The following is a 25,783-nucleotide window of genomic DNA, read 5'->3' as shown; positions in this document are numbered from 1 at the left end:
CTGTGCATTATGATAATAAATGTAATTTAGAATGTGTGATATACCCCCAAATCTTAAAAAGCCAGAAAATTCCATGTTATGGGATACCTCAACCATATCATGCCACAAAGCTTCGTTCTACTGTCAGCCACAGATGCATTATCAAAAGGAATTTTCTTCTGCTTTTAAGAAGGGAGAAATGACACATAACCCACAATCTCCCTCATTCTAATAAAGAAGTTTAATTATAACTTCAGTGAGGTTAACGATAAATAGTTCCAGGTTGACATACTCATTCAGATAGTGTGTGATATATTTTGTATGTAGGGAAAATATAAGATTTTGTGCAATACTATGAGTCAAAATAATGTGGTATTAGTGTGCTTGTATATCAGTTGCAAAAAAAATAAATAAGAGCCTCGTGATAGTGAAAAACCACACTCTAGCATGTCACTTCCAATATGTAATAGCTGAGTTTTTCATAATATTAATGAAAAATATTATAGGCTGGACAGGTCTGCAATACCCATTGGGAACTGAAGCACAGATGGGTTAAATCCACACAAGCAATCGGTGGCAGAGTGGGGAAGTGATCCTGGATTCTCTGAAGAACTGAGTGCCACAAGACCCCAACCACTGGGCCCTGCATTCTCTGCACAACACCCCTGTACAGAGTCCGTACCTTGCCACCTAGTGACCCCCCCCCATGGGAGTACCTACCCTATTTGCCCCAACATGATCTGCCACCCCCGCCCCCAGTGAGAGCCCACCCTGTGAGGACCCACTCTTTTCCTCCTCATGTGATCCCTGCCCTACAGTAACAACTCCCATGAGGGGACCCTCCTAGCACCCCACATGTGACACCCCCCCAGTCGCTGAGTGACCCCCCCACGGGACTCAGCCGGTCACCCCTCAATGACCCTTCCCACAGATCCATCCTGTCACCCCCTCAATGACCCCTCCCATAGATCCGCCCTGTCAGCCCTCACGTGACCCTCCCGCCCCTCAGATGACTCCTGGGCCCTGCCCCTCGGTGACAGCCTGAAGGGCTCCCAGCCTGTCACCCCCACGCTCGCACTCTCCCCTCCTCCCTCCCGCAGCCCAGGTGCCGCGCCCGGCCGCTCCGTCGCGAGCCCCTCCCAGTCTGCGGCGACTCAGCCCGCGGCAGCCGGGGGAGAAGGGCGGTGGCAGGGATCACGTGCGTCTCCTCGCGCAGCTGCTCCAGCTCCGGTGCCGCGGTCCCCAGGGCAGCCGCCGCCACCGCCCCGCACCCGAGCGCCGCGGAGCCCGCGGTGCCGCCAGAGCTGGGGGCGGGTCGGGGCGCTGGCCGGGATGCTGGCGCTGGTGGCGCGGCTGCTGGAGTGGCTGCGCTCGCTCTTCTGGAAGGAGGAGATGGAGCTCACCCTGGTGGGGCTGCAGTACTCCGGCAAGACCACCCTGCTCACCGTGCTGGCGGTACGGCGGCCGCTCCCCGGGAGAAGGGGCCTGCGCCTCGGGGGGGGGGGGGGCTGTCTGATGAGGCGGGTGGGCCCTAGCTCGGGAGGGGCGGGGGAGCTGGGCCTCTAGTGCGGTGGGGGGGACTCTGGCTCTAGGGGGGCACCTGTGTCTGAGAGCGGGGGGGCTCTGTCTCGAGGGGAGGTGGCGCCTCTAATGAGACGGGAGGGCGCCCCGGCGGGCGGGGGAGTTCTGTGTCTGGGATCGATGGGGTCAGTGTCTCTAGGGTGGCGCTGACTCTCTTTAAGGGGGTCTCATCTGGGCTGGTGCGAGAGGGCTTTCTGGGGCTGTTCTTCGTTGGGCGAAATGAAGGCGGAAGGTCTGTCCCTGGCTTTGGATGCAGCAGGCCCCCAGCCCCGCGGGATGTGGGTGGTTTCCCTCCTGGGAGCGATCCCGGGGGGCAGTGTACAATAGTACATGGGGGATGTGATTGGTATCTGCGGCTGGGAAATAGATGGATCCTAGAAACTGTGTTAGGATTTCTAGTGCCTTGTAGCCGAATGCCAGGCACTTATCTTCCTCCTTTTTCACCTCCCAGCCCCCTCACAAGAGAGTATAATTGTCTGTGGTGAAGTCCTCATCCTGTCATAAGATCTCTTGTAGCCAGTGGGGGTTGGGAAGAACACTGGGACAGTAACCATTTTGCAATCGCTTTAATATTACACCAACAACATATGTGAGGTTAAAGTTAGAGACCAAAAAATAGCTTTTTGATTATCAGGCTTACCCATCTCATTGCAGATCCCAGGCAAAGGATATTTATACATTGTACAAAGAGTCTTTTTTTTTTACAATGAAACAGTACTTTTTTATATAAATCCTCACATCAAGACCGCCTATCTAGCTAATATGCACCTGATAAAATAATTTTCTTGTCTATCATTGGGACTTTAATCTTCACTGAATCCCTTCTTTGTCTACTGCTTGTCCATTGCATTGTTTTATTTTTTTTTCTCATTACCTTTAGTAGGTTTACATCAGCTTTTGTGTCTGATTTATAGTAGTATGTATCCTCCTCACATGTTGCTGGAGTCAATGTCCTGTTCCTCTCCTACCATTCCCACTATTCCATTCTGTCCCTTTGTTTAGAATGCATTCTGTATCTCAGGCCTAGTATACATACTAAGACATACCTAGATCTACCTACTATGCTCTCCTGTTGACTCCTCCTATGCTCCTTGTTGTGCTGGAGTACTGAGTCAATGGGCGAGTGCTCAGCAGTTGATTTATCACATTTATCAAACCCTGTATGTTTGATTGCTGACTGTTCATCTCATGGGTTGTGAAGATGTTGCCCCCAGATTTTCAAGCCATCAGTCTTCACATTCAGGTCCTTCCTAAAGATTTGCTTCCCTGATGCCAAAAAGATACAAACTGAATATCAGAGTTGTTTGAAATAGAGCTGGAATACCCATTTTGTGGAAATTCCAAAATATATTTAGAATAGGAATGAAACAATAATTTTTCAAAATGTCCACTGGAGCAAAATTCCGTAATTTCATTTTGGAATAATTAAAATGACACTTTATTTTGATCATGTCAAAACATTTTGGTTTGTTTGATAAGGTCAAAACATTTAGTTTTGACTTTATAACATTACATAAAAGTTTTGTTGATTGCAATGTAATATAAAGGTGAAAGTTTCTGACAATATTATTATGTCATAGCAGCCAGGGAACTAGGTAACAGACATGCTGGCCAGCAACTAGAGAGCTGAGGAGCTGCTGATCAGCTGGACTTCCTGACTTCTATGAAAAGTTTCAGTGTCATTGACACATTCTCCCCTGGAACATTCTGATTCCATCAAATCAGTGGGTTTTGTTTGTTTGTTTTTGATGGAAAATTGTTGTGGAAGAAAACTTTCAACCAGCTTTGTTTGTGAGTGTGTACTGATCAACTAATCTATCTATTGTTACTAAAAGTTAATCTTTTCTTTGGGCTTCCTAATGCATCCTATTGTCTCCATTTTGTCTGTCATTATTACTAATATATATTGCAGTATCACCCATAATGGGCTAGACTCTTGAAGAGTCAGTCCCTACCCTGAGAAGACGGCAGTTTAAGAAGACAAAAACCAGAGGAAGCACGGAAGGAAGAGATACAACATATAGGCAAATGATTGGGATGGAGATGATAAGCATACAACTTTAGGCCCAGGGCTTTTGTTCGTTTGTTTTATTTTATAATTTAGGGACCAAGGTGTGGTGAAGGAAATGGCTGTGCGGGATAGGATGGATGAGAAGAGGAGGAAGAAAGAAGGATACTAGGGAAAAAAGGATGGAAGGATGAAGACACGCTTAGAGCAATGGAAAAGTGAGGCTAGCTGTGTGGCCACTGGGAGGAGGATAAATTGTGAAGAAAACCATCAATCAGCAAGCAGAAAAGGATGTCTGCAGTTCAGATTGTAAAAGGCAGTTTGCTGAGATATCTGGTGTTCTGATGGGCCTCAGCCCTGCTGCTGTTAGGCTAGACCTCTGAGGAGCATTCAGCTCACAAGGGTTTGCTCTGCCCTTGGGAGTTCTTACTTGGCAAACAATAAATCATCTTGCTACTTGCAACCATTGCAAAAATGGAAATAGTCTTACAATAAAATGACAGCACCAGTGTTAGTGCTTAATGATTTACAAGCAGTTGGCTCCCCATTATCAGCATGTTTATGATGCTCTCTGTGGGTACACTGGGATTGGCAGAAACTATAAACCTTTTGCTATAGGCTAGAGGAGAACAACTTGGCTGAGAAACAGTGCTGTTTGATTCTTGACTACATTTACATTAGCAAACTTGGTGGCTGCGTCTAGACTGGCAAGTTTTTCCACAAAATCAGCTGCTTTTGCGGAAAAACTTGCCAGCTGTCTACACTGGCCGCTTGAATTTCCTCAAGAACACTGTCCTCCTACTATCTGAAATCAGTGCTTCTTGCGGAAATACTATGCTGCTCCTGTTCAGGCAAAAGCCCTCTTGCACAAATGCTTTTTTTTTGTTTTTGTTTTTCACAAAAAAGCCCCGATCACAAAAATGGCGATTGGGTCTTTTTTGCGCAAAACCGCATCTAGATTGGCATGGATGCTTTTCTGCAAATAGTGCTTTTGCGGAAAAGTGTCTATGCCAATCTAGATGCTCTTTTCCGCAAATGCTTTTAATGGAAAACTTTTCCGTTAAAAGCATTTGCGGGAAATCATGCCAGTCTAGACATAGCCTATGGCTATAAGTCATCACTTCATACCTCAACCAGTGGTAGCAATGTTGGAAGTGGAGCATAGACAGGACTCTCAACTTTTTGTTATATTATATATTTCTAATTAGAATAGAATAGACAATTTGGTGGTACAAAAAAAAGTGCACAGTGTAAGCTACAGTATCTGCCATTGCAAACAGTGGAGATGCATTAGTGAAACATTATATGTCTGATTTTTGTCAGCACAGATGCAGTTTAAGAAGAATATTATGAGATAAATCGCTTTTCCCAAATCAGAAAACATGGTGAAGGGCATATATTGCAGTTATAGACAAGCTAATGTATTGTGTCCAATCTGGAGATAAGGTATTATGATAGAGAAGGGTTCGTTGGGAACCAATTCTGGAGTAAACAGTCCAGGATAGAGTGATTTACAGTGGGTTATTTTTGAATGTAATAGACGTGAGGGAAGGGGATTGAAAGTGTATGTGTGGGAGAGGGGCAGTTGAGCGGGGGAAAAAAGGCTGAGTCTGTTAAACCCAAACTGTGATGGACTGTAAAAAAGAATGGTAGGATGTTGTTTGTATTGCAGTAGATTCAGAGATTCTTGTCAGGGTCCCACTGTATTTGGAGGCATTTAATTAAGTGTCTCAAAACATCTGTGACACCATATTTGGAGGCTTGTATTACAAACACAGCCACTCAGAGTAGGTGATCACGGCGATCACTTCTGGCTTTGGAAGTGATTAAAATGTTTATTTCAAATCCCCAGGCATCAAGTCTTTTGTCTTCTTCAGACTGTTGTTTGTTGTATTGAAATATGATAGAATAAGGATATCTATCTGCACACCCCTAAATATTTACACAAATAAGATATGTAGTTTGTGGGTCTTTGCAGGAATAATCTGTTTTATCAAACATATTCTCTTCACTTCAGGCTTCTTACATCACTTGAAACAAATAGGTGGCAGGTTTGCTAAAATTTTGGTGGTGCCCACATTGCCCAGAGCCCACACTCCTCACTCCCAAAGTTCCTCACTCCACCTACCTAAGGCTCTTGGAGGGAATTTGGGTGGAGGAGGGATGCAGGCTCTGGGAGGAAATTTAGGTGCAGACTCTGGACTGGGGCAGGGCATTGAGCCGTAAGGGGGAGTGTAGGTTCTGGGAGTTTATGTGCAAGAGGGTTGAGTGGTTAGGATCTGGGAGGAAGTCTGGGTGCTGGGTAAAGGCTCTGTCCTGGGACAGGGGTTAGGGATGCAGAAGGAGTGAGATGTACAGGCTCTAGGAGGGAGGTTTGAGGGCTGGAGGGGGTGCACGAGTTTGGGGGCAAAAGTGGTGAGGGGAGAATATGCAGACTGTATGAGGGAGTGCAGGGTTGGGAGGGGCATTAGAGGGTACAGCTCATACATAGGTTACTACTTTCTGGCAGCTGCTCTGGGGGTCATGCTGCTCCTGTGTGCTCCCCCGCATGCATTCCCCAGCTCTGCCTGTTGCCCCTGGGTGATTTAAAATGTTGTGGGGTCCACTGCCACCACTACCAGCAGGGCAGTGGGGCTAGAGTGGCTTCCAGCCACTCGCTTTGCACCAAGGGCAGCATGTGCATTCCCCGTAGCCCTGTGGGGTGTGTGTGTGTCTCCGTGCACTGCTCCCAGGATTCCCCTATTCCCATCCAGGGGCAGCAGGGACATACATGCAGGCAGCAGTGTGGAGCCAGCAGCTGGAAGCTGCACTAGTTCTGTGTGCTGGTGGTGGTGGTGGTAGGGAGGAGATCCTTGGATTAGGAATGTAAACGAGTAGTCAATTACCTGATAAAACTAGGCTTATCGGTTAGTTGAGTCCCACTACTCGACTACTCGAATTTCCCCTCCCCCCACACACATTTGCTGCCTCTGTATCAGAGGCAACAAGTGGGGAGGAAGCAGGAACTGGTGCTAGGAAGAGCTGGCTAAAAAGCCAGTTCCCCCCAGCACCGTCTCTGTGCTGCCACCTGCTCCCCCACATTGCTGCCTTTATCAGAGACTGCAGCTTGCAGGGGGGTCTGCTCCCCATCCCGCAGAGTAGCCCCAATCCACAGAGGGTCCCAGCAGGGACAGGGGCTGCTGGACCCAGCATGAGCCAGGACTGAGCTAGGCTTGCTAAGTTCTGGCTTGTGCTGGGTCTGGGACCTACCACTGCTGCTCCTCTGCAGTTTAAATGTAGTAGGAGCTGGGTTGCCTGTGCGTCCAGATCTTACTACATTTAAACTGCAGTGCTCCAATGGGGGTAACTCCCAGACCCTGCGCAAGCCAGGACTGAGCAAACCTTCCCTTGTTGACTAATCATGTAGTTGATACACATTTTATTGACTACACGATTAGTGAATTACATTCCTTTTAATATACTTACCTTGGATTGCTAAAGTTTTGAGAACCGCTGCCGTAGACTAAAACTGGTTCACCATAATTGGTTGATAAACAATATGAATGATGGAATGTTATCCTCTTAACCCCAGTTAATGCAGGGGTAAGATGCAACAAGTCTGATGTGATCAGTAATAGCATTAGGAATCAGTCAGCTGTCAAGTGGCATAGAAAATAACTCCAGTATAATGTTGCTAGTGGGACAAAATGTCTACTATATTTATTAAAGGTGTTGGTTTTACATTTTTGGAAGTGGAGGATGGAGAGGACATGGAGTCCATTTCATAGATTCTCATTTTCCATTCCTCTTTCATGGTCTGTCTGTTTTAGGTGTTAGGTACTATGGTAAAGATTGCTTTAGAAAAAAAACCCTCTGTTCCTTTATTGTAGCAATGTATTTTCCTAAAATTTCCCAAGGTATCATTGTTCAGCTCCACTTATGGTAGTAATAATTAGAACTTGAGGGTAAATGGTGCTTCCAACACAAAGTTACTCAAAATACCAGTTTTTCCCTTCATCACCACACACATTAGCATTCTCACTGTGGTGCGTACATGGGTATCCCTCCTGCACCTGGGTGGGGGGAGGGGTGGGGTGTATGAACATACACACACACACACACGGATGCAGAGAACATACTTGCCAGCTGTGGTGCCGGAAGCCACTCTAGCCCACTCTAGCTGTGCTGCCGGATGTTCCCAGAGCATCATTCCCTTTGGTGGAGATGAATCCATGGTAGCAATGATGAGGTACTTTAGGAGAAATGTCCTAGTGTTGTCAAGGCCTCATGGTAATTGGGAGGGAGCCCTGAGCATTGTTGACAGCTCAAGGCATGCCATGAGCTGGATCCAGCCTGCAGGTTCTAGGTCCCTCTCCCCTTCAAGGAACCAGATAAAGAGTGAGGAATTTCTTTGACTACTCATGATAATCAGTCTAGGAACAAGAGTCTAGAGATTACTTGGTTTTCTCACAAAAGTGGGATAGTGTGTTAAAGCATTGGTCCATATTATTTTAAATAATTTACATAATTTTCAGTTAATTTGGGAAAATGAAAGATTATTTAGAATACACATTCTGAATGCCTTCATTGTTAAGTATATTAGTTATAACCTCTTTTTTGTTTGTGTTGTTTTCAGTCAGGGCAGTTCACAGAAGATATGATTCCTACAGTAGGTTTCAATATGAGAAAAATAACAAAAGGAAATGTTACCATAAAGGTAAGTGTTCTTATCTGAATTATACTAAGAGGAAATAATTATCATTTTAGCATGGAATGGGAGTGTGTAATATTTAATGAGGATGGTGAAAATGGTTTCACTTAATATAATTGATGAAAGCTGTCCTTCTTGTCTTGTGAAATAATAGGATGGACTATTCTTTTAAATAATCTTTATTAAAATTGCTTTTGAATAAGGAATTTCCTTAGTGTATTAAGCTTAGTTTGCATGTGCTGTTTTATTTTACTTAGTAACCTACTTCATTTTGTGTGCTATCTCTTATGACCATTTAGATCCTTCCTTTATACAGTTTGGACCTCCCTGGTCTGGCATCATAATGAGAATTTGCTGGACCAGAGGAGTTGTCCCCTGACACCAGACTTGAGCCAGCTGGCCCCTGCCTCTGGCCTTCTCTACCCCCTCTGCAAATGGGCTGTCTGTGCTGCTGGCCCCCCAGCCCTGGGCTGCTATGGGTGGCCACCGTTCTCTGGCCCTGCACTGCTGCGATTCCCTGGTCATGCACTGCGGCAGGTGGCCAGGTTTCCCGGCTCCATGCTGCCGTGGGCTGCTGAAATTCTCCAGCCCCCAGCTCCATGCTGCTGTGGGCAGCCAGGCTTCTCCCGCCCATGATACCACACTGCCACAGGCTGCTGGGGTTCTCTGACTCCTGCACTGCTGTGAGTGACCAGATTTCATTGGTCCTGCACTGCTGCAGGTGGCTGATGTTTTCCAGCCCCTGGCTTCGTGCTGCTTCTGGTGGCTAGGCTTCTTCGGCCTTGGGCCCCATGCTGCTGTAGGCGACCAGGGTTCCCAGCCCTGCACTGCCGAGGGCTGCCAGGGTTCTCTGGTCTGGTTCCAGCACTGCTGTTTGGCTCCAGCTCCACTGCCATTGGCCCCAGTGGGGGCACTGGTCCTCCTGCCATTGGCTCCCAGGCTCTCTGGTCCAGTAGCATCCATGCTGGACCAAGGATATTTCTGGAACAGAGAGTTCTGATTTTTAGAGGTGCAGCCTGTACTTAATAAAATAACTTTTGTTTAGTAATAAACCCAGTGTAAGGGGTGGGTGAGATTCTGTGGCCTGCACTGTGCAGGGGGTCAGACTAGATGATCATAATGGTCCCTTCTGACCTTAAAGTCTATGAGTCTATGAATTGTTACCGGGGCAGGGGAGCAAGGAGTCTGTGCATATCTCTTTACATTGAAAAAGAGGGTGAATTTTCATGAGCTTATTTTGTGGGGAATTCTGTACAGCAAAAGACAGTTTATCTAGGGTTCAGCTCTCACGGGGGCTGTATAGTTGAGTGCTGGGAAAAGGTTGCACACTGTACTGCTTTCAGTCTGTGTCTCCAGCCTTGAGGGTGAGGCCCTTTCCCTGTCCCTCTGCTGAAGCCAGCTGGACAGCTGGGCTCAGCAAGAGAGGGTTACAGGATGCTGTGGTTGTCATGGACAGTAAGCTATGTTGGGTCTCAGCATATCAGGCGACAGTCTCAAGAGGATGCTGCTCCCCTGCCTTGTTGTGGGGAGAGAGGTGGCCAGGACAGTGCCACAGGCATCATTCCTTGGAGGCCATGGCAGGGTGTCTAGCCGGTGGGGGGGCGTGTGGCGCAGCAGGCAACGGCCAGGGGGAGGGGCTTGGGACAGTGAGGCTACTTACTTGGATGTGGAGCCCCATCCCCAGCCAGCCACTCTACCTGGTGCTGTTGCCCCTAGTGGTTATTCTGCAGTTTAGCTGTCCTTTGTGCTTGCTGTCCCTAGTAACCACTCTCAGTATGGTGTCCCTTCTCTCTTTGCCCCCTCCCTTTCCATGATGGAGAAAACAGTCCCAATCCAGCTACTTCCAGTTTTCCTGGCATAGTCAAACCCTGGCCTTGCTTTAAGTTATGATAAGAGGAAGCAGCATACCAAATTTGGTTGTCTTATCTCTTACATTTTAGAGAAGTTCTTGAACAAACGGACTCTCAGCTAGACAGACATTTCTTGCATAGATAACTTGAAGATGACTAAATATTTAACAAGTATTAGTTTAAATCTAAACTAGTGATGTCAACGTGTAGTTGACTACATGATTAACCAATAAGCCTCTGTATCAGGGGCATCAAGGGACAGGAAGCCAGTGCCCATGGGTCTTTAAAGCCATCTTCTCATTAGGATCAGTTCCTGCAGAGCCACCTGTCTTCTTACCCCCATGCTGCTGTCTTTGATAGAGAGGCAGCAGTTCAGAGAGTGAGTGGGGCAGGCAGGAGGGAAGCCAGCTTTTAAGCCAGCTTTCCACACATGCTGGCTCCATGGAATTGCCTTCCCCCTCTCTCCCGTTTGCTGCCTCACAGAGGCGGGGGAAGGGGGGGACAGACAGGAGCCAGTGCTGGGTGGGGAGTCGCCTTTTAAGCAGTATGGGGGTCAGGGGAAGCTGCCATGGAGCAGCCCCTGTTCACAGTGAGCCTGGGCCTGCTGGGACAGGCTGTTCCTTGGCAGCCCTCCCACCCCACACTGCTGCCTCTGTGGAGGCAGAAGCCGGAGGGAAGACATGGCTTGGGAGGAGCCGGCTTTTAAATCAGCTCCCCTTGCAGACTGGCTCCTGCCTGCCACCACGCACTGATACAGATGCAACAGCATAGGGTGACAGGGGGCTCCCTAGGAGTGGGGCTGGGAGTGCACTAGCTGCCAGCCCCACCCCCAAGGACTATCCAATAGTCATGTAACCGCTAATAATTAATTCAGTTATGCAATTAGTCAATTACTCGATATCTAACTTCCCCAGTCTAAACCACTGTCTCAGAGCTTCTTTTCTTAGATGTCAGTTGTGTAGTGGCTAACCCTTTCCTTCCCTACTCCTTAAACAGAGACAATACAATACATGCCTTAAAAGATCACTGACAAGTATAAGTAGAACTCTTTTTTTCAGTTTACAGCTGAGAGCTTCAAGTTTCAAGTCTCTTTGGATGCTCAAAAACAGAATGCAGAACACTTTTAATTAATATCTTTTTAGACTATTTTAGGGCTTTTTAAACCTAGTGAACTTTCTTTGTGTTGCTTTCACTCTGTGGAGTTTTACAGGTTGTTCCTAAACACATCCATACATCCAATCTTAAAAACTAGAGAATAAAAAGGCTGGGATGTCTCCCAATTAGTAAAAACATAGACAAGAATTAAAAAAATAAAAATAAGCTGAAGATTACAGGGTTTCATTACTGATTGTCAGCAGTTTACAATAAAGATGAACCTAAACTTTATTAAAATGACTAGATCCTAGCAACAACAGGCCATTCAATGTTCATCCATCAATGAAATTAAAAAAATAAATTTAATATATTATGACTAAATATTGTTATTGCAAACAATACAATTGAGTAATTTTGATATTTATGACCTAGCTCATCTTTGAAAGCGGCATGTTAATAAAAGAAGTTGCTTAAAACATCTCAAGAAATAAAAACAACAAGGTTGTGTCTACACTGGCCTCCCTTTCGGAAAAGGGATGCTAATGTAGCACTTTGGAATAGGCAAATTCCTACTTGAAAGAGATCCTCCGGAAAAGGCTTTATTTTCCGGAGAATCACGTCTAGACTGGCGCTTTTCTCCGGCTTATCTCCAAGCCGGAAAAGAGCGGCAGCCATGTTAATGCAAATACCGTGGGGGATATTTAAATCCCCCGCGAATTTGCCTATTCCAAAGTGCTACATTAGCATCCCTTTTCCGAAAGGGAGGCCAGTGTAGACACAGCCCAACAGTGTATGAAAGGTCTCTATTCACATATATGTTACTTCTGTCACAGGATATTATGCTAGAAAAGTTTCATTCTGTGTTAGAGTGGGAGGCACACAACAGATGAATTTTAGAGAAGGAATGGGTGGAGGTTCAGTCTCAGCTGTCTCAAGCATCTTTGTTTAAGGGTGTGGATGGAGGAAGAGAGTGTGTTTGAATCCTGGCTTCAGCCCCAAAGGCAGGAACAGGAGAACTACTTGATAGCCTCAGACTCTGAATGGAAAAGGCAGCTGTTGGAATGTGGAGAAGAATGTAGGCTGCTCAGGAGAGGTCAAGCTGACATGCCCCTGCCAGGATTTCTTCTTCTTTAACAGACTCCTAAGTGCTGCTGCAACAACTTGTTCTTCCCATGGAGAACAACTTGTTCTTCCCATCCTGCTGCCTTCTCATGGCTATTTAGTAATACAGACCTCATCTTTATTTTAATGTTTATGAAAACCTGTTGGACAAATCAATAATTGTTACTTAGTTACTGACCCATCTTTGTGTGTCAACAGCCATTTCTCTCCTGCTTCCAGTTTCCCAAAGAAAGTTGAGTAAATAACAGATGTTTTGTTTGGTGGCCAAACTTTGGGGTCACGGTGGATAGGTTCCTTTTGAACTAAAATTGGCTTTTGGGGGATTTAGTATGTTTTTTGGCTGAAATGAAAATCTAACATTTTTGTTTGGGCTGAAATGAAATGTTTTCAGTGTCCAAATCAACACTTGTAAATGAAATGCCAATTCAAAATGGCATTTTGAAATTGTTCTTTTTAAAAAAAAAAAGAATGTTTGTTATTTCTGAAATTTTTATTTTCAGGGGAGGTTTTTTTCTGATGAAACTATTTGCTGAATTTGACTTGACAAAATTGTTTTGGTGCCCTCCCCCCCCACCAATGAATCTATCCAGAATGTTATTTGCTAAAAAAAATATTTCACACCACTCTAGTCCCAAATAAATTCTCCAGCTGTATCCTTCACCTGCTGCATGTATGGATGAATTAGCACCTTGCTGGATTTGTATAATTAGGTGTGATTTCATAAGCCATGGCAAAAGTAGGTGTATATTGCCACCCAGACTCGGTATGGGTGGAAGCACCATTAATGTCAATTTTGTTCAATGGGAATAGTGGTCACTTTTCTCCCCACTGTAGAGTCTAGTTTTTTACAATTCTGGCACTAGGACCTTTTTTCTGGTCATTATATTGTCTATGATGAAGCACTAAGATCTTTAATAATGCCCCTTTCTTTTAATGTACTCCTGGCCTTGTTTTCAGGAGCTCATGTGGTCACTCATTTTAAGACTCGGGCTCAAATATGTTTTCCATCTGATTATTATAAAAGAGTGTCATGATTAAATGTAATAATGATATACTGCATAAAGTGTGTGTGAGAAAATATATCTTATTTCTCTTAGAAGTAAAACAGTATTACTTATTGTGATACCTAATTGGAAGAATGTTAAACAAGTAGGGCTTCATCCATCTATAATAATTATAAGAAAACAAATAGTCATTTGAAATATTTTTTCAATGTATACAGAGCTAGTCATAAAAGGAATCTACAGTGCAAAAGGTGAGATGATAAAGTGATAAGAAGTAGCTTTAGCTCATCATTTGCATTGAGCAGAGGAGTGTATCTTCCATAGCAGCTAATTTGACTAGTACTAAAAGAAGGTATCTCTTGTTACATGTCATGCATATTTATCCTTAGATGTGATTTAAAAGAAATTTCCATTCTTACTTGATTTGCATTTCCACATTTTCGTGACAGTGAAACTGAGTATTTCCTGATGAGCTATTTCCCCACTGTTAATGGTTACTGTTAATTACTGCTTTTATACTGTGACTTTGGGAATTGGGATTAAATGTTATAGGTGCACCTAGGAACTCTATAGAAGCACCTTATTTCTCCAATCTATGCTTGTCAATGTACAGTATGATGTCAAAATTGCCATGAGCAGCACACTAGAATTATCTGTGCAATCTCTGATTTGTCTATGGATTTAGTCTCTCCCTGTAGAGTTTGATTCTCATCTGTATTTCTACATTATTTAAAGTTTTTTCTTCTTAGAACAGTTTTTATTTTTATTTTATTTTAAATTCTGTCTTGTAACAAAGAACTAAATGTGTTGTTTGCACATTGAAAGAACAGCATAAGTACTTTAACCTGGCTTTTGGCGTTGTCTACACAACAGGAAGTCAAAGGAAGAACACTATTCCTTCGACTCCCTTTACTCCTCGTGAAATGAGAGTTACAGAAGTTGGAGTAAGAAACCACTGTACTAAGGTGAAGGCCTAAAACATAGGTCCATGTAGCACAGGACTGGTTTGAGGCCTGAGGCCCAGCTAATAATGGACCAAAACATGGCTAACATAAAGCAAAGCTAAGCTGTGAGCAAGAGGCAGGTCTCTGCTCACAGAACTTGGCACTAATGTGGCTAGCATGCAAAATAATAACTGGTAATAAGCCAAGGTGTAGAACAGTAATTGGTGCTAGGTACCGACTGCAAAACAGTAATTGGTACGGGTCATAAGTTGAAAGCACGCGGTACCACTAGCTCATTAAAAAAGACCTTAGTACCCACACTCCTCACAGATACACACCCAACTTCAGCATGATGGATAGAGAGGATCTAATCAGATCATGACGTTTTTTATGGAGTACCTACTACAGTTGTGAGTTCTGTAAAATGATAAATAAGTCTCAGAAGTACTATTATGTACAATAGTTACCTAATCATTTTTATTTGGTGTGACGGGGCAGCCCCGCCCCGCACTCAAGCCCAGGGAAACCACCTGGTGCCGGGGGCGGAGAGGGCCCCACCCGCACAGCCCTACTGGGCATGCTCCAAGGGGAGCATAGGTATAAAAGGCTGCTGGCCTGCTCAGAAGGGGCAGACTACGGCTAGAGGCAGAGGGAGCACCCAACTGCCGAGGGGGGAGTCAACGGGACGGCTGAACGCGCCGCTGCCAGGCCCAAGCCGCGCCCGACCCCAACGGAGGAGCCATCGGCCGGCACCCCGGGACCCAGGCACTGAGCCGGACACTGCCGACCCCGACGCTGACGGGGGAAGTGCCGCTACAGCCACCCGCCCAACGCCGACAGGTGGGACCGCTGCCGGCCGGGGGCAGGGGGCAGGAAGCGACCCAGGGCAGGGAGCTGGAAAAGCCCCTGAGGGCGCGTTGCGGGGAGGAGCCCCCGCCGAGCCAGTGGTGGGAGCCACCCGCCACTGACAGGGCCCTGGGTCGTGGCCCGGTGGAGAGGGAGGGCCCGGGCCCCCCTACCCCTCCTACCCAGAACCCCGGCGAGTGGGACGCTCAGCCAGAGGACTAGGCTGCAGAGCCGGCATCCGGAGGACTAAGCCAGTGGGCCGTATTTCCCCTACGAGAGGGGCATTGTACTTTGGAACTAGGCCAGTGGGCCGTACTTCTCCTATGAGAGGGGCATTGTACTTTGGAACTAGGCCAGTGGGCCGTATTTCTCCTACGAGAGGGGCATTGTACTTTGGAACTAGGCCAGTGGGCCGTACTTCTCCTATGAGAGGGGCATTGTACTTTGGAACTAGGCCAGTGGGCCGTATTTCTCCTACGAGAGGGGCATTGTACTTTGGAACTAGGCCAGTGGGCCATATTTCCCCCACGAGAGGGGCGTTGTACTTTGGAACTAGGCCAGTGGGCCGTATTTCCCCTAAGAGAGGGGCATTCTACTTTGAGGACTAGGCCCAGGTGGGCCGAACTAGGCCCCGGATGGGGGTGGCAACCCCAAGTCAGGGGGGAGCCCCCCGACATTTGCTAGGTAAAGAGGTACAGGTGGCAGTTCAGACACTATCCATTTTTCTAGTTAATCAATTTTGTCTGTTTTCCTTCTCTATTAGAGATCACTTTAGTTCCTCCAGTTATAGATTATAAGGTTTTCAAATCCTATCAAGTACATTCATTCCAGTTTGCATCCTGTACACCATTCTCTAATGGATTGCCAGCAGGTTTATTAAGAAAACCGACTCATACTCAGCTGGAGATAAATTGCCTTTGGAGTGTTTCAGGATGATTCTACTGACTTGATTAGTCCTCATAAATCAGAAGAAATATTGCACAGATAAGGTAAACTGTATCACTAGACAGTGTAAAACTGATATCTTTGTATGTCAGATTATCTCATTTTTAGTCAAAACCATCCTGTAGATATTACTCTTGGAAACAGGAGTGAATTGTAATAATTTTCTAAGGTCTTTTCTTAACACTGGACTCTGTCTCCCCCACCCCCTATGCCCTATCCCCTTTTCCTTCTGATCTATTAGGAAAATAATTGGTTTTTTTCTTTACACTCAAACAGATGTGCACCTCATGACCTAGTGTGATATTGGCACTGGCATGAGGTTTGTAATATTGCACTGTGTACTCATCCCTTTTTATGCTTTATAAATAAATGGTTGATTTTTATTAAGTCAATCTGAAATATTCCCCAAAAGGTCAGGGAGAGTAATAATTGATACCAGGATGACACACAAATGGTTATTTTGCTGTCCTTAAAGTGTAAATTCTTAATTGGAGATCAAAAGCAGTCTACATTCAAGCGATATGAAAGGTTAACTGGTAATCACCTTTAATGGGACAAAGGGGAACATACTGGCTATGTCTACACTGGCATCCCTTCCGGAAAAGGGATGCTAATGTAGCACGTTGGAATAGGCAAATCCGCGGGGGATTTAAATATCCCCCGCGGCATTTGCATTAACATGGCTGCCGCTTTTTTCCGGCTTGGGGAAAAGCCGGAGAAAAGCGCCAGTCTAGACTTTATTCCCCGGAAAATAAAGCCTTTTCCGGAGGATTTCTTATTCCTACTTTCAAGAAAGAAAAGGCTTTATTTTCCGGAGAATAACGTCTAGACTGGCGCTTTTCTCCGGCTTTTCCCCAAGCCGGAAAAAAGCGGCAGCCATGTTAATGCAAATGCCGCGGGGGATATTTAAATCCCCCGCGGATTTGCCTATTCCAAAGTCTACATTAGCATCCCTTTTCCGGAAAGGGGTGCCAATGTAGACACAGCCACTATGTTTAACTGGTTAACCAATTAAATGGGAGTGTACATCCCTACTAGATTTATACACTAATGTGTTGCCAGAGTGAGTAGTAAGATTCCAGTCAAGGAATTATTTAATTGTCAATTGGGAAGTATTTTAATCTAAAGCATGAGCCTAAAGTATTGGAAATGGTAATGGTCAATACAGAAAAGGTCAATACAGAAAAGTGATTTATGAACTATAGAATAAAAAGGTTCATGATAGTTGGAAAAGACTTCATTCCAGGAATCTATTGAAGTCTAACTCTTTGATTCTTAAACATCTATATTCCTTTAACCCAAGGATATTCAGCAGATCACAGTCAATCTAAACATCTCACCCTTTCCAGTTCCATACATACCAAAGGATGGTAGAAATGCCCAAGAAAAGATCTAGATGTCACAATAAAGACTCGTCATCCACTGCGACCACTGGCAACTACCTCTAAATGGTCGTTATTATACTGATCAAACACCATGATTCACTCCACCATCAGGATTTTATGCTGGACCACCCTTCCCCCTCCCATCTCACACTCTATGGGGATGGTCTTTCCCATTTCAGACTTTTAGGGGAACAGATCACATCAGATAGCTGGAAGTCATTACATCAGATTATGCCATTCCGTTCTGTCTCAGTCCCCCCACTTTTCAGGGCCCCATCTTACAAGGGCCTCCTAAATGTAGGAGAGAAACCAATTTTGATGCAAAAATGATGTAACATTTTACATTTGGTAGATACAGTTTGTGTATGCCTTTAATGAATTTTCAGCTATAGCTACACATACATTTTAACCTTGATGCTTGGAACAATAGGTATTGTTGATACAGAGGCAGCAGTGTGAGGCAGCAGGTGTGAACCTGTCTGTGCAGGGAGACCTCCTGCCACCCCACGCTGCTGCCTCTGTAGTAGATGGGATGCTGGAACAGCCTCTGTCCGCAGGGAGATTGGGCCCCCTGTAGATAGCGGCTGCTGCTGATCTGCGCTGCTGCCTCTGTATCAGACAGGCAGCAGCATGGGGTGGCAGGATGAAGCCGGTCTTTGTGAGGAGCTGGTTTTTAAACCAGCTACCCTAGCAAATCGGCTCAAGGTGGCTGGGGATTCCCTAGGAGTGGGGTTGAGAGCACACAAGCTTCTGGCCCCACCCCCTCGGGGAGGTACCGAGTAACTATGTAACTGCTAAGAAATTTTATTTACTATCAGTGAGCAATCAAAGCCTTACCCAATTTGAGGAAGATAAAATAATTGTTCCAAAAATTATAATGTAAAATCAATGACTTAGCTGAAAACTTTTCAAGTGTTATTTAATTTTAAGACTGTTTTGAAATCTAAAATGTTTGTATAAAGAACAGGAGTGTTTGGAGTTTTTGAAAACAGAATTCAGTTTCCCGTTAAACCTTAAATATTTTCTTCCACATATTGATCTGAGGAAGTGGGTCTGGCCCACGAAAGCTCATCACCTAATAAACCATCTTGTTAGTCTTTAAAGTGCTACATAGTTCTGTCTTTTGTTTCAGAAAATAGACTGAATAAAAACAAAGTTAAAGTCAACTTTCAAAGTTATCTGATGCTTTTCTGGCTCAAGAAGAACAAAGATGATTAAATAAATATTTTATATTCATTACTAGACTGTACATTCATAAGACAAAAAGTCTCCCGCCCTGGTCTATACTAGGGTGTTATTTTGAAATAACGCCCCTTATTTAGAAATAACAAGTAGAGCGTCCACACTACCAAACCCATATTTCGAAATAAGGGGCTGGTTATTCTGAAATAATAACTCCTGCTTTCCACAAGGAATAATGCTTATTTTGAAATAGTTATTTCAAAATAGTGGTAGTGTGGACTCTCTGCTGCTGTTATTTGAAAATAACTGCTCTCCAGAGTCATTCAAAGTAATTACCCTCTGCGCTTCCTGGGGCTCTAAGTTGAGGTACTGTGTCCACATTAAGACTAAGCCTCGGACTAATTTTGAGGCTTCCCTGTAGCGTAGACACACTATTTTAAAATAGTTATTTTGGGAGTTATTATTTCAAAATAATTTTCTAGTGTAGACATGGCCATAGGGACTATCCATGAAGACATGGAGCCTGTGAAAGAGTAGCAGCAATCAACCTGATTCTTACACAAACCCAAAGGGAGAGTTTTTGCTATGCTTACATGAAAATAAGGAGAAGGGTATAAAAGTTCCTGAAGTGAGCACCTCCCTACACATACACATCCTCCTACTTTGCTTAGACAGTAAACAAGCTGCCATAGACAGATAAGAAAAACAGGACAACTCAAAGGGGAAAAAAAAGTAACAGAAAATCTCAAAATTTCAGAAATAAATTGGAAAGAAAGTTAACTAAGATACTACCAAGGGATTAGATTTAAACTCTTGAAATGGTTATCATAGAATACTATGACTGGAAGGGACCTCGAGAGGTCATTGAGTCCAGTCCCCCGCTCTCATGGCAGGACCAAATACTGTCTAGATCATCCCTGATAGACATTTATCTAACCTACTCTTAAATATCTCCAGAGATGGAGATTCCACAACCTCCGTGGGCAATTTATTCCAGTGTTTGACTACCCTGACGGTTAGGAACTTTTTCCTAATGTCCCACCTAAACCTCCCTTGCTGCAGTTTAAGCCCATTGCTTCTTGTTCTATCCTCAGAGGCCAAGATGAACAAGTTTTCTCCCTCCTCCTTATGACACCCTTTTACATACCTGAAAACAACTATCATATACCCCCTCAATCTTCTCTTTTCTAAACTAAACAAACCCAATTCTTTCAGCCTTCCTTCATAGGTCATGTTCTCTAGACCTTTAATCATTCTTTTTGTTCTTCTCTGGACCCTCTCCAATTTCTCTATATCTTTCTTGAAATGCGGTACCCAGAACTGGACACAATACTCCAACTGAGGCCTAACTAGCTCAGAGTAGAGCAGAAGAATGACTTGTCTTGTTCACAACATACCTGTTAATGCATCTGTAAACAGGTCACTCGCCGACCGCGGGGAGAGCGGGGTCTGGGCCCGCCCCCTCTCACGGACCCCAGCCCAGGGCCCTAAGGACACGGACGCTTCTGCTGTCCGGTCCGGCTGGCGGGGCAATCCGCCGTAACTCGCCAGCCCACTGGCTCCCTTTGCCTGCCCTGGGCTGCTTCCTCTCTCCGCGGTCAGATCCCCTTGCCTCCAGGCTCACCTCTTTGCCTTGGGTTCCATCCGCTGTTGGGCCTCGGCGAGAGGACACTTCTGCGTCCCTCCTCCCTCTGCGGCATCTCCAGGGGTTTAAATCCCTGCACAGACTCACGGACCGTGGGATCCTGCCCCTTCCGGCGTGGCCCTGCTTCCGGTCCGGCGTTGCTCCTCCCCGTGTCGGCGCCCAGCCGGCCGGCGTTGTGTGGGCGTTCGGATGGGGCAGCCGCCCGGGAACAGCTGCCGCATAGCCGGTAGGCCAGCCCCTGCGTCACTCGGCCCGCGTGACGTGGTGCGCCCGACGCCGCTACCCTGCCCTCTCGCACGGGGGCTGCCAGATAAGCGGCCGCCGGCGGGACTGGAGTGCGGGGCGCCTCTGCCCCGTCACAGCATCCCAGAATCATGTTTGCTTTTTTTGCAACAGCATCACACTTCTGACCATATTCAGCTTGTGGTCCACTATAACCGCTAGATCCCTTTCTGCCGTACTCCTTCCTAGATAGTCGCTTCCCATTCTGTATGTGTGAAACTGATTGTTCCTTCCTAAGTGGAGCACTTTGCATTTGTCTTTATTAAACTTCATCCTCTTTACCTCAAACCATTTCTACAATTTGTCCAGATCATTTTGAATTATGACCCTATTCTCCAGATTAGTTGCAACCTCTCCTAGCTTGGTATCATCTGAAAACTTAATAAGCGTATTTTCTATGCCAATATCTAAATCATTGATGAAGATATTGAACAGAGCTGGTACCAAAACAGACTCCTGCAGAACCCCACTTGTTATACCTTTCCAGCAGGATTGTGAACCATTAATAACTACTCTCTGAGTATGGTTATCTAGCAAGTTATGCACCCACCTTATAGTAGCCCCATCTAAGTTGTATTTGCCTAGTTTATTGATAAGAATATCCTGCGAGACCGTATCAAATGCCTTACTAAAGTCTAGGTATGCCACATCCACCACTTCTCCCTTATACACAAGACTCGTTATCATATCAAAGAAAGCTATATTGGGGTATGAAAAAACTGTTTTAACTTAAATCACTATTTCTCATGTTAATTACCAGATGGCTATACCAAATATTACTGATGAGGAAACAGGAGCTATATATTGGTAAATAAGAGAAAATAATGGGATTTAATTGGATTTAAGATTCTTAATATTGATTAATTGGCCTGTCTTCAGATAACATCTTAAATGGGTTCTTCTTCTGAGTAACAAATTTAAATATTTTCTTATATTTTATAGAATTTAATTAAGGTTGCCTTTTTCTCTAATTATAAGCTATTTGGCTACTAATAACCAACAAGGTCCACTTGACCAAAATAATAATCAATGATCAAGACTAAGGTATGCAAAAGAACTCACGTGACTAAGTATTAAGAGTTATCCCACTGGGTTGGCTTTAAGAGAAACAATAAAAACTAATCTAGCATTTCTTGTTTCTCTGACTAAAATATTTTCACTAATTTTTAAAATAAAATGATTTGGCACTCAGCAATTTAAAACAGTCTCCTCTGCTTTTGGAGGTGATCAAAATAGTTCCACTTCCTTCACTGGAAAATGATCCATTCCAGATACCCAAGAATAAAGGAGGATGAGGACTAGTCCTGTATCTCAAAATATTGAGCACATTTTAAAGAAAAGCAGATGATCAGGACACGATCCCTACAGCAGTAGTACCATTGCTAGATCCCGGGGACTGGTTTGAGCCCCGTCATCTTCAAGATTCATATTTTTACATTGTGAGTTAGATGCATCACTAACTCTTCTTGCAGTTTGTCATTAGCAATGAGAGCTATCAGTAGTGAGTACTTCTCTTTGGCTTCTCAACTTCCCCAAAAATCTTTGTGAAGGTGGAGTTGGTAGAGGTGGCCTAACTGGTAATTGATTATAGTGGTCTTCCCTGTCTACGTTGACTGGCTTTTCAGGGATTTGGCCCTTGCTTGAGATTCAGTCTGTGAAGAAGACCTTCAGTCTGTGAAGAAGACCTAAGCCCTTCACTACTCATTGCTGCTGGGGCATAACAAGGATAAATCCACTTTGATACCTCTTCAGTGCATTGAGTTCATGGGGCACCCTGGATTCCATGACTGCCAAAGTTTATTTACCTATGGACTGGTTCATCACTATGTTCAGCCTCAACTCCAGGCTCCAGCTGAGACCCCAAGCCATTGCAAGCACTTGCCTGCAACTACGGAGATGTATGGCAGCCTATACATTCATAATACATCATGCTAGACTATATTCCTGCTGCTTTCCAGCCTGGTTTAGGACTGTCTACATACCAAACAAATACAACTCGTCCAACTTGTGCAAGGATCCTCACAAAGTTTGTCCCACTCATGCATCCTACCCCAATAAAGATTATAACCATAGATCTCTCAAAGTTAGGGTCGAGGCTTTCCTCCAAGTCTCTATAGCTCAGGGGTGATAGACTTTTCAGGAGTCTGCCATACACACCAATATATCTGTCTCAGAGTAATTCATTATGTATGCAGCCACTTATTGCAGCCAGAGCAAGTTGGTTGGGAACATGACAGACAACAAACAGAGTTGAAGTAAAATGCAGGACAATGTAGCACTTTAAAGACTAACAAGATGGTTTATTAGATGATGAGCTTTCGTGGGCCAGACCCACTTCCTCAGATCAACAGAGTGGCTATGTATTACATAAACTACCAAAGGGAGTAAAATCTGTCCTTGTGCACATAGAAAATAAAACTATGGAATTGGTGCATAAATCACTAAGTTGGTATGCTGCTAAGATGTCAATCAGGTCTGCAAAATTATAACAGACATTTTTTCCAGGACCATGAATGGGAGCCAAAGAATCCAATCCTACATGAAATATTCTTCACTTAGGTATTCCCTGAGATAGACCTCCTTGCAGTGGGCCAAAAAGTTTACTTGAGAGGAGAGCAAAGCCACAATTCCCTAATACATTGGTTTCCCTATGGGGCACAGAGGAATATTTGGGGTGGTGTAGCGGGGCCCAACCCAGCCCCTATGCGGGACAAGACGGGATCACCTTTGGACCACGACCTCAGCTCCTGGCCCCAGCTTTGGCTCCATTCCTGGCAGTGGCCCTTTCCTGGCCCCTGACCTCAAACTTCAAACCATAGCCCAAGCTCCTGACTGTGGTCTCTGGGAGGTAGGCACTGCTGTAGTAGAGATGCTTTCCACATTCCTTTGCCATGAACTTTGCTGTATGTGTATTTCCTTCCTCCCCCACACTGTTGTTTCTTTAAGTCCTGAACAAGATCTAATGAGAAGCTGAGATTATCTTCATAGCACCAACCTGAGCATACCTGCCTCTTCTCATACTTCTGACGGCAGACCTACAGACTGATATTTCTAAATATGAACGTTCTTTTAAAGAGTAGAAAACAGTCCATGAGAGAGACTTCCTTGCAAAATGGAAGTAATTCCACTCCTGGACAATCCAGCAGGCACTGTTTCTTTCCAATCATGTCTCACTCATATATTTGACTCACTACTGAGTTTAAAAACATCAGATTTGTCACTCAGCTTCATCAAAGTTCATCACTTATCTGTTGATGAGCTTTTAGTGTTTGCGAATCCCATGATGTCTAGATGCATTAAGGGCTTCACTAACCTCTTCCCACACATTGGAGACCCTGTGCTATCTTGGGACGTAGATCTCATTCTCAGTGTTTTAAGGAGACCATCCTACATTTACTCCTCCTCCTCCATTTGTCCTTCAAAACCTTCCTCATAGTTCATAAGACCGTAGTGGAATTGAGAGCCCTTGTGGAGGATCCATCCCATATTATATTTTACCAGGACAAAGAGACTATTCCAAGACATTCAATTGTCAGTCTTCTAAACCTCACAAACCTGGAAGAAAGTAGAAAGTCTTCACACTATGGATTTTAGAAGAGATCTTATGGTCTACCTTTAAAACCTTTCTTAAGGCTTTTGTCTCTTTAGAAGACACCAATGAAGGGAGCCCCTATTTCAGACTATCAAAATGGATTTTGGTTGCATAATTCCATGCTACAAAATGTCTGGAGTGCAATGCCCCTGTGAAGTTGGCTGCCCATTCACCAGAGTGCAGCCCAAATCTGTCACCCCGCTTAAGGAGACTCCCATCACAGACTATGGTAAAGCTGTCACCTGTGCATCTGTTCACATTTTTTCCAGACACTACACTATCGTGTATGCTTCCAGGGCAGATGAACTTTTTGAAATGGCTGTTCTTGAAATCTGTACTACATTCAGCTACTCAGCACCTGTTCCCATAGTTTGGAGTCTGCTTGAGAGTCACCTGAAGTGTAGCTCTCATAGGGACAACTGCTCAAAGAAGAAGAGGTTGCTTACTTACTTGTACTGTAACTGGATTTCTTTGATCTCTTTTATCCCTATGGATGCTCCACTAACCACCCGTCTTGTCTGCTTCATTGTCCTTGTTTCTGAAAGGATTTCTTCCTGGAGAAGGGATTGGAGTGGCATTGGGTTTGCTCCCCACTATATATCAAATGTACTGGGGATGGACCACACAGACAATGATACCAAAAACCTATGATAAGAAGGTTCATGGGTACACTCTTCTAATGACAAAACATCTCAAAGAATTCCAGTGGTGTTTGCTTCCACTGATGTTAATGGGGCTTCTCACATGCATACGGTAAAGAATCTGCATAAGTGTTTTCAGGATTGGGGCTTGCAGTGTTTCCATTAAATTGCATGCTTGTGGAGCCGCTCAGGAAAAATTACAAAGCAATTAGCAGAGCGCCCTCATCTAGGTTTTGTGGTTCTGTTCATAGTACTCATTCACACATGCCTCGGTGCACATAAAATATTTATTCAGCAACATGTATCGAAAATAATCTGCACATAAATGGGAAAGGTTAGAGCGAACATTGGGTTTGAGAGATTATTTTCAGCCTATCAAACTCATTTAGTAGAATTTATGTATATTTGAACTTTTCTTTTCCTGTGGTGTATTGATGAGTCATGTCTTATCACTGAGTGGTTCTACAACTTTGCAATTAGCTACCATTTATCTTATTTATCTTGACCTCATAGCTTTAAAAGCATATTCAATGATCAAACGTGAAAGCTATTGAGATAGTAGAATTAGCCAGATTAATCCACTAATTACATCCAAGTGTGTACTGTCTCTCCTTTATGTCACTGAAGTACTAATATGTTCTTTCTTCTGCTCTCTTTACACCCAGAAATAACATTACATAGTTAATGTGATTGAACAACTTAATCTGGTAGACATTAAAAATGAGCTTAAAATTTATGTTTTAATTTTTAAATCTCTGTTCATACAAATGGCATACCCAGAGTAATATAGGAAACCTTTCATTTTTCTCCAGGTATGGGACATTGGGGGACAGCCAAGGTTTCGAAGCATGTGGGAGCGCTATTGTAGAGGAGTCAATGCAGTTGTGTAAGCATCTTTATATATCTTTTTGCAAATCAATTATTTAAATAAGTTTTGTAATATTGTCAACTTCCACTTTCAATTCCCTCCACCTACAGATATTCCTCCTCTA

At 44.5% G+C, this 25,783-nt stretch overlaps 1 protein-coding gene across 1 annotated transcript in view; it reads left to right on the top strand.

Annotated features, from left to right (window-relative positions):
• The first annotated feature begins 1,022 nt into the window (after positions 1-1,022).
• The window catches only part of LOC102459475 (ADP-ribosylation factor-like protein 8B), a 41,170-nt gene continuing 16,409 nt past the window's right edge, over positions 1,023-25,783 (top strand). The window contains exons 1-3 of the mRNA XM_075928468.2: positions 1,023-1,434; positions 8,184-8,264; positions 25,604-25,677. Of these exons, the coding sequence (XP_075784583.1) occupies positions 1,312-1,434; positions 8,184-8,264; positions 25,604-25,677 (278 nt within the window). The 5' untranslated portion in view covers positions 1,023-1,311. The remainder of the gene's footprint in view (positions 1,435-8,183; positions 8,265-25,603; positions 25,678-25,783) is intronic.

The sequence above is a fragment of the Pelodiscus sinensis genome, chromosome 1, assembly GCF_052426305.1.
Source record: "Pelodiscus sinensis isolate ZL-2025 chromosome 1, ASM5242630v1, whole genome shotgun sequence".
NCBI lineage: Eukaryota > Metazoa > Chordata > Testudines > Trionychidae > Pelodiscus > Pelodiscus sinensis.
The sequence above is the reverse complement of the archived record's forward strand: the minus strand, read 5'-3'. Positions and strand labels throughout refer to the sequence as shown.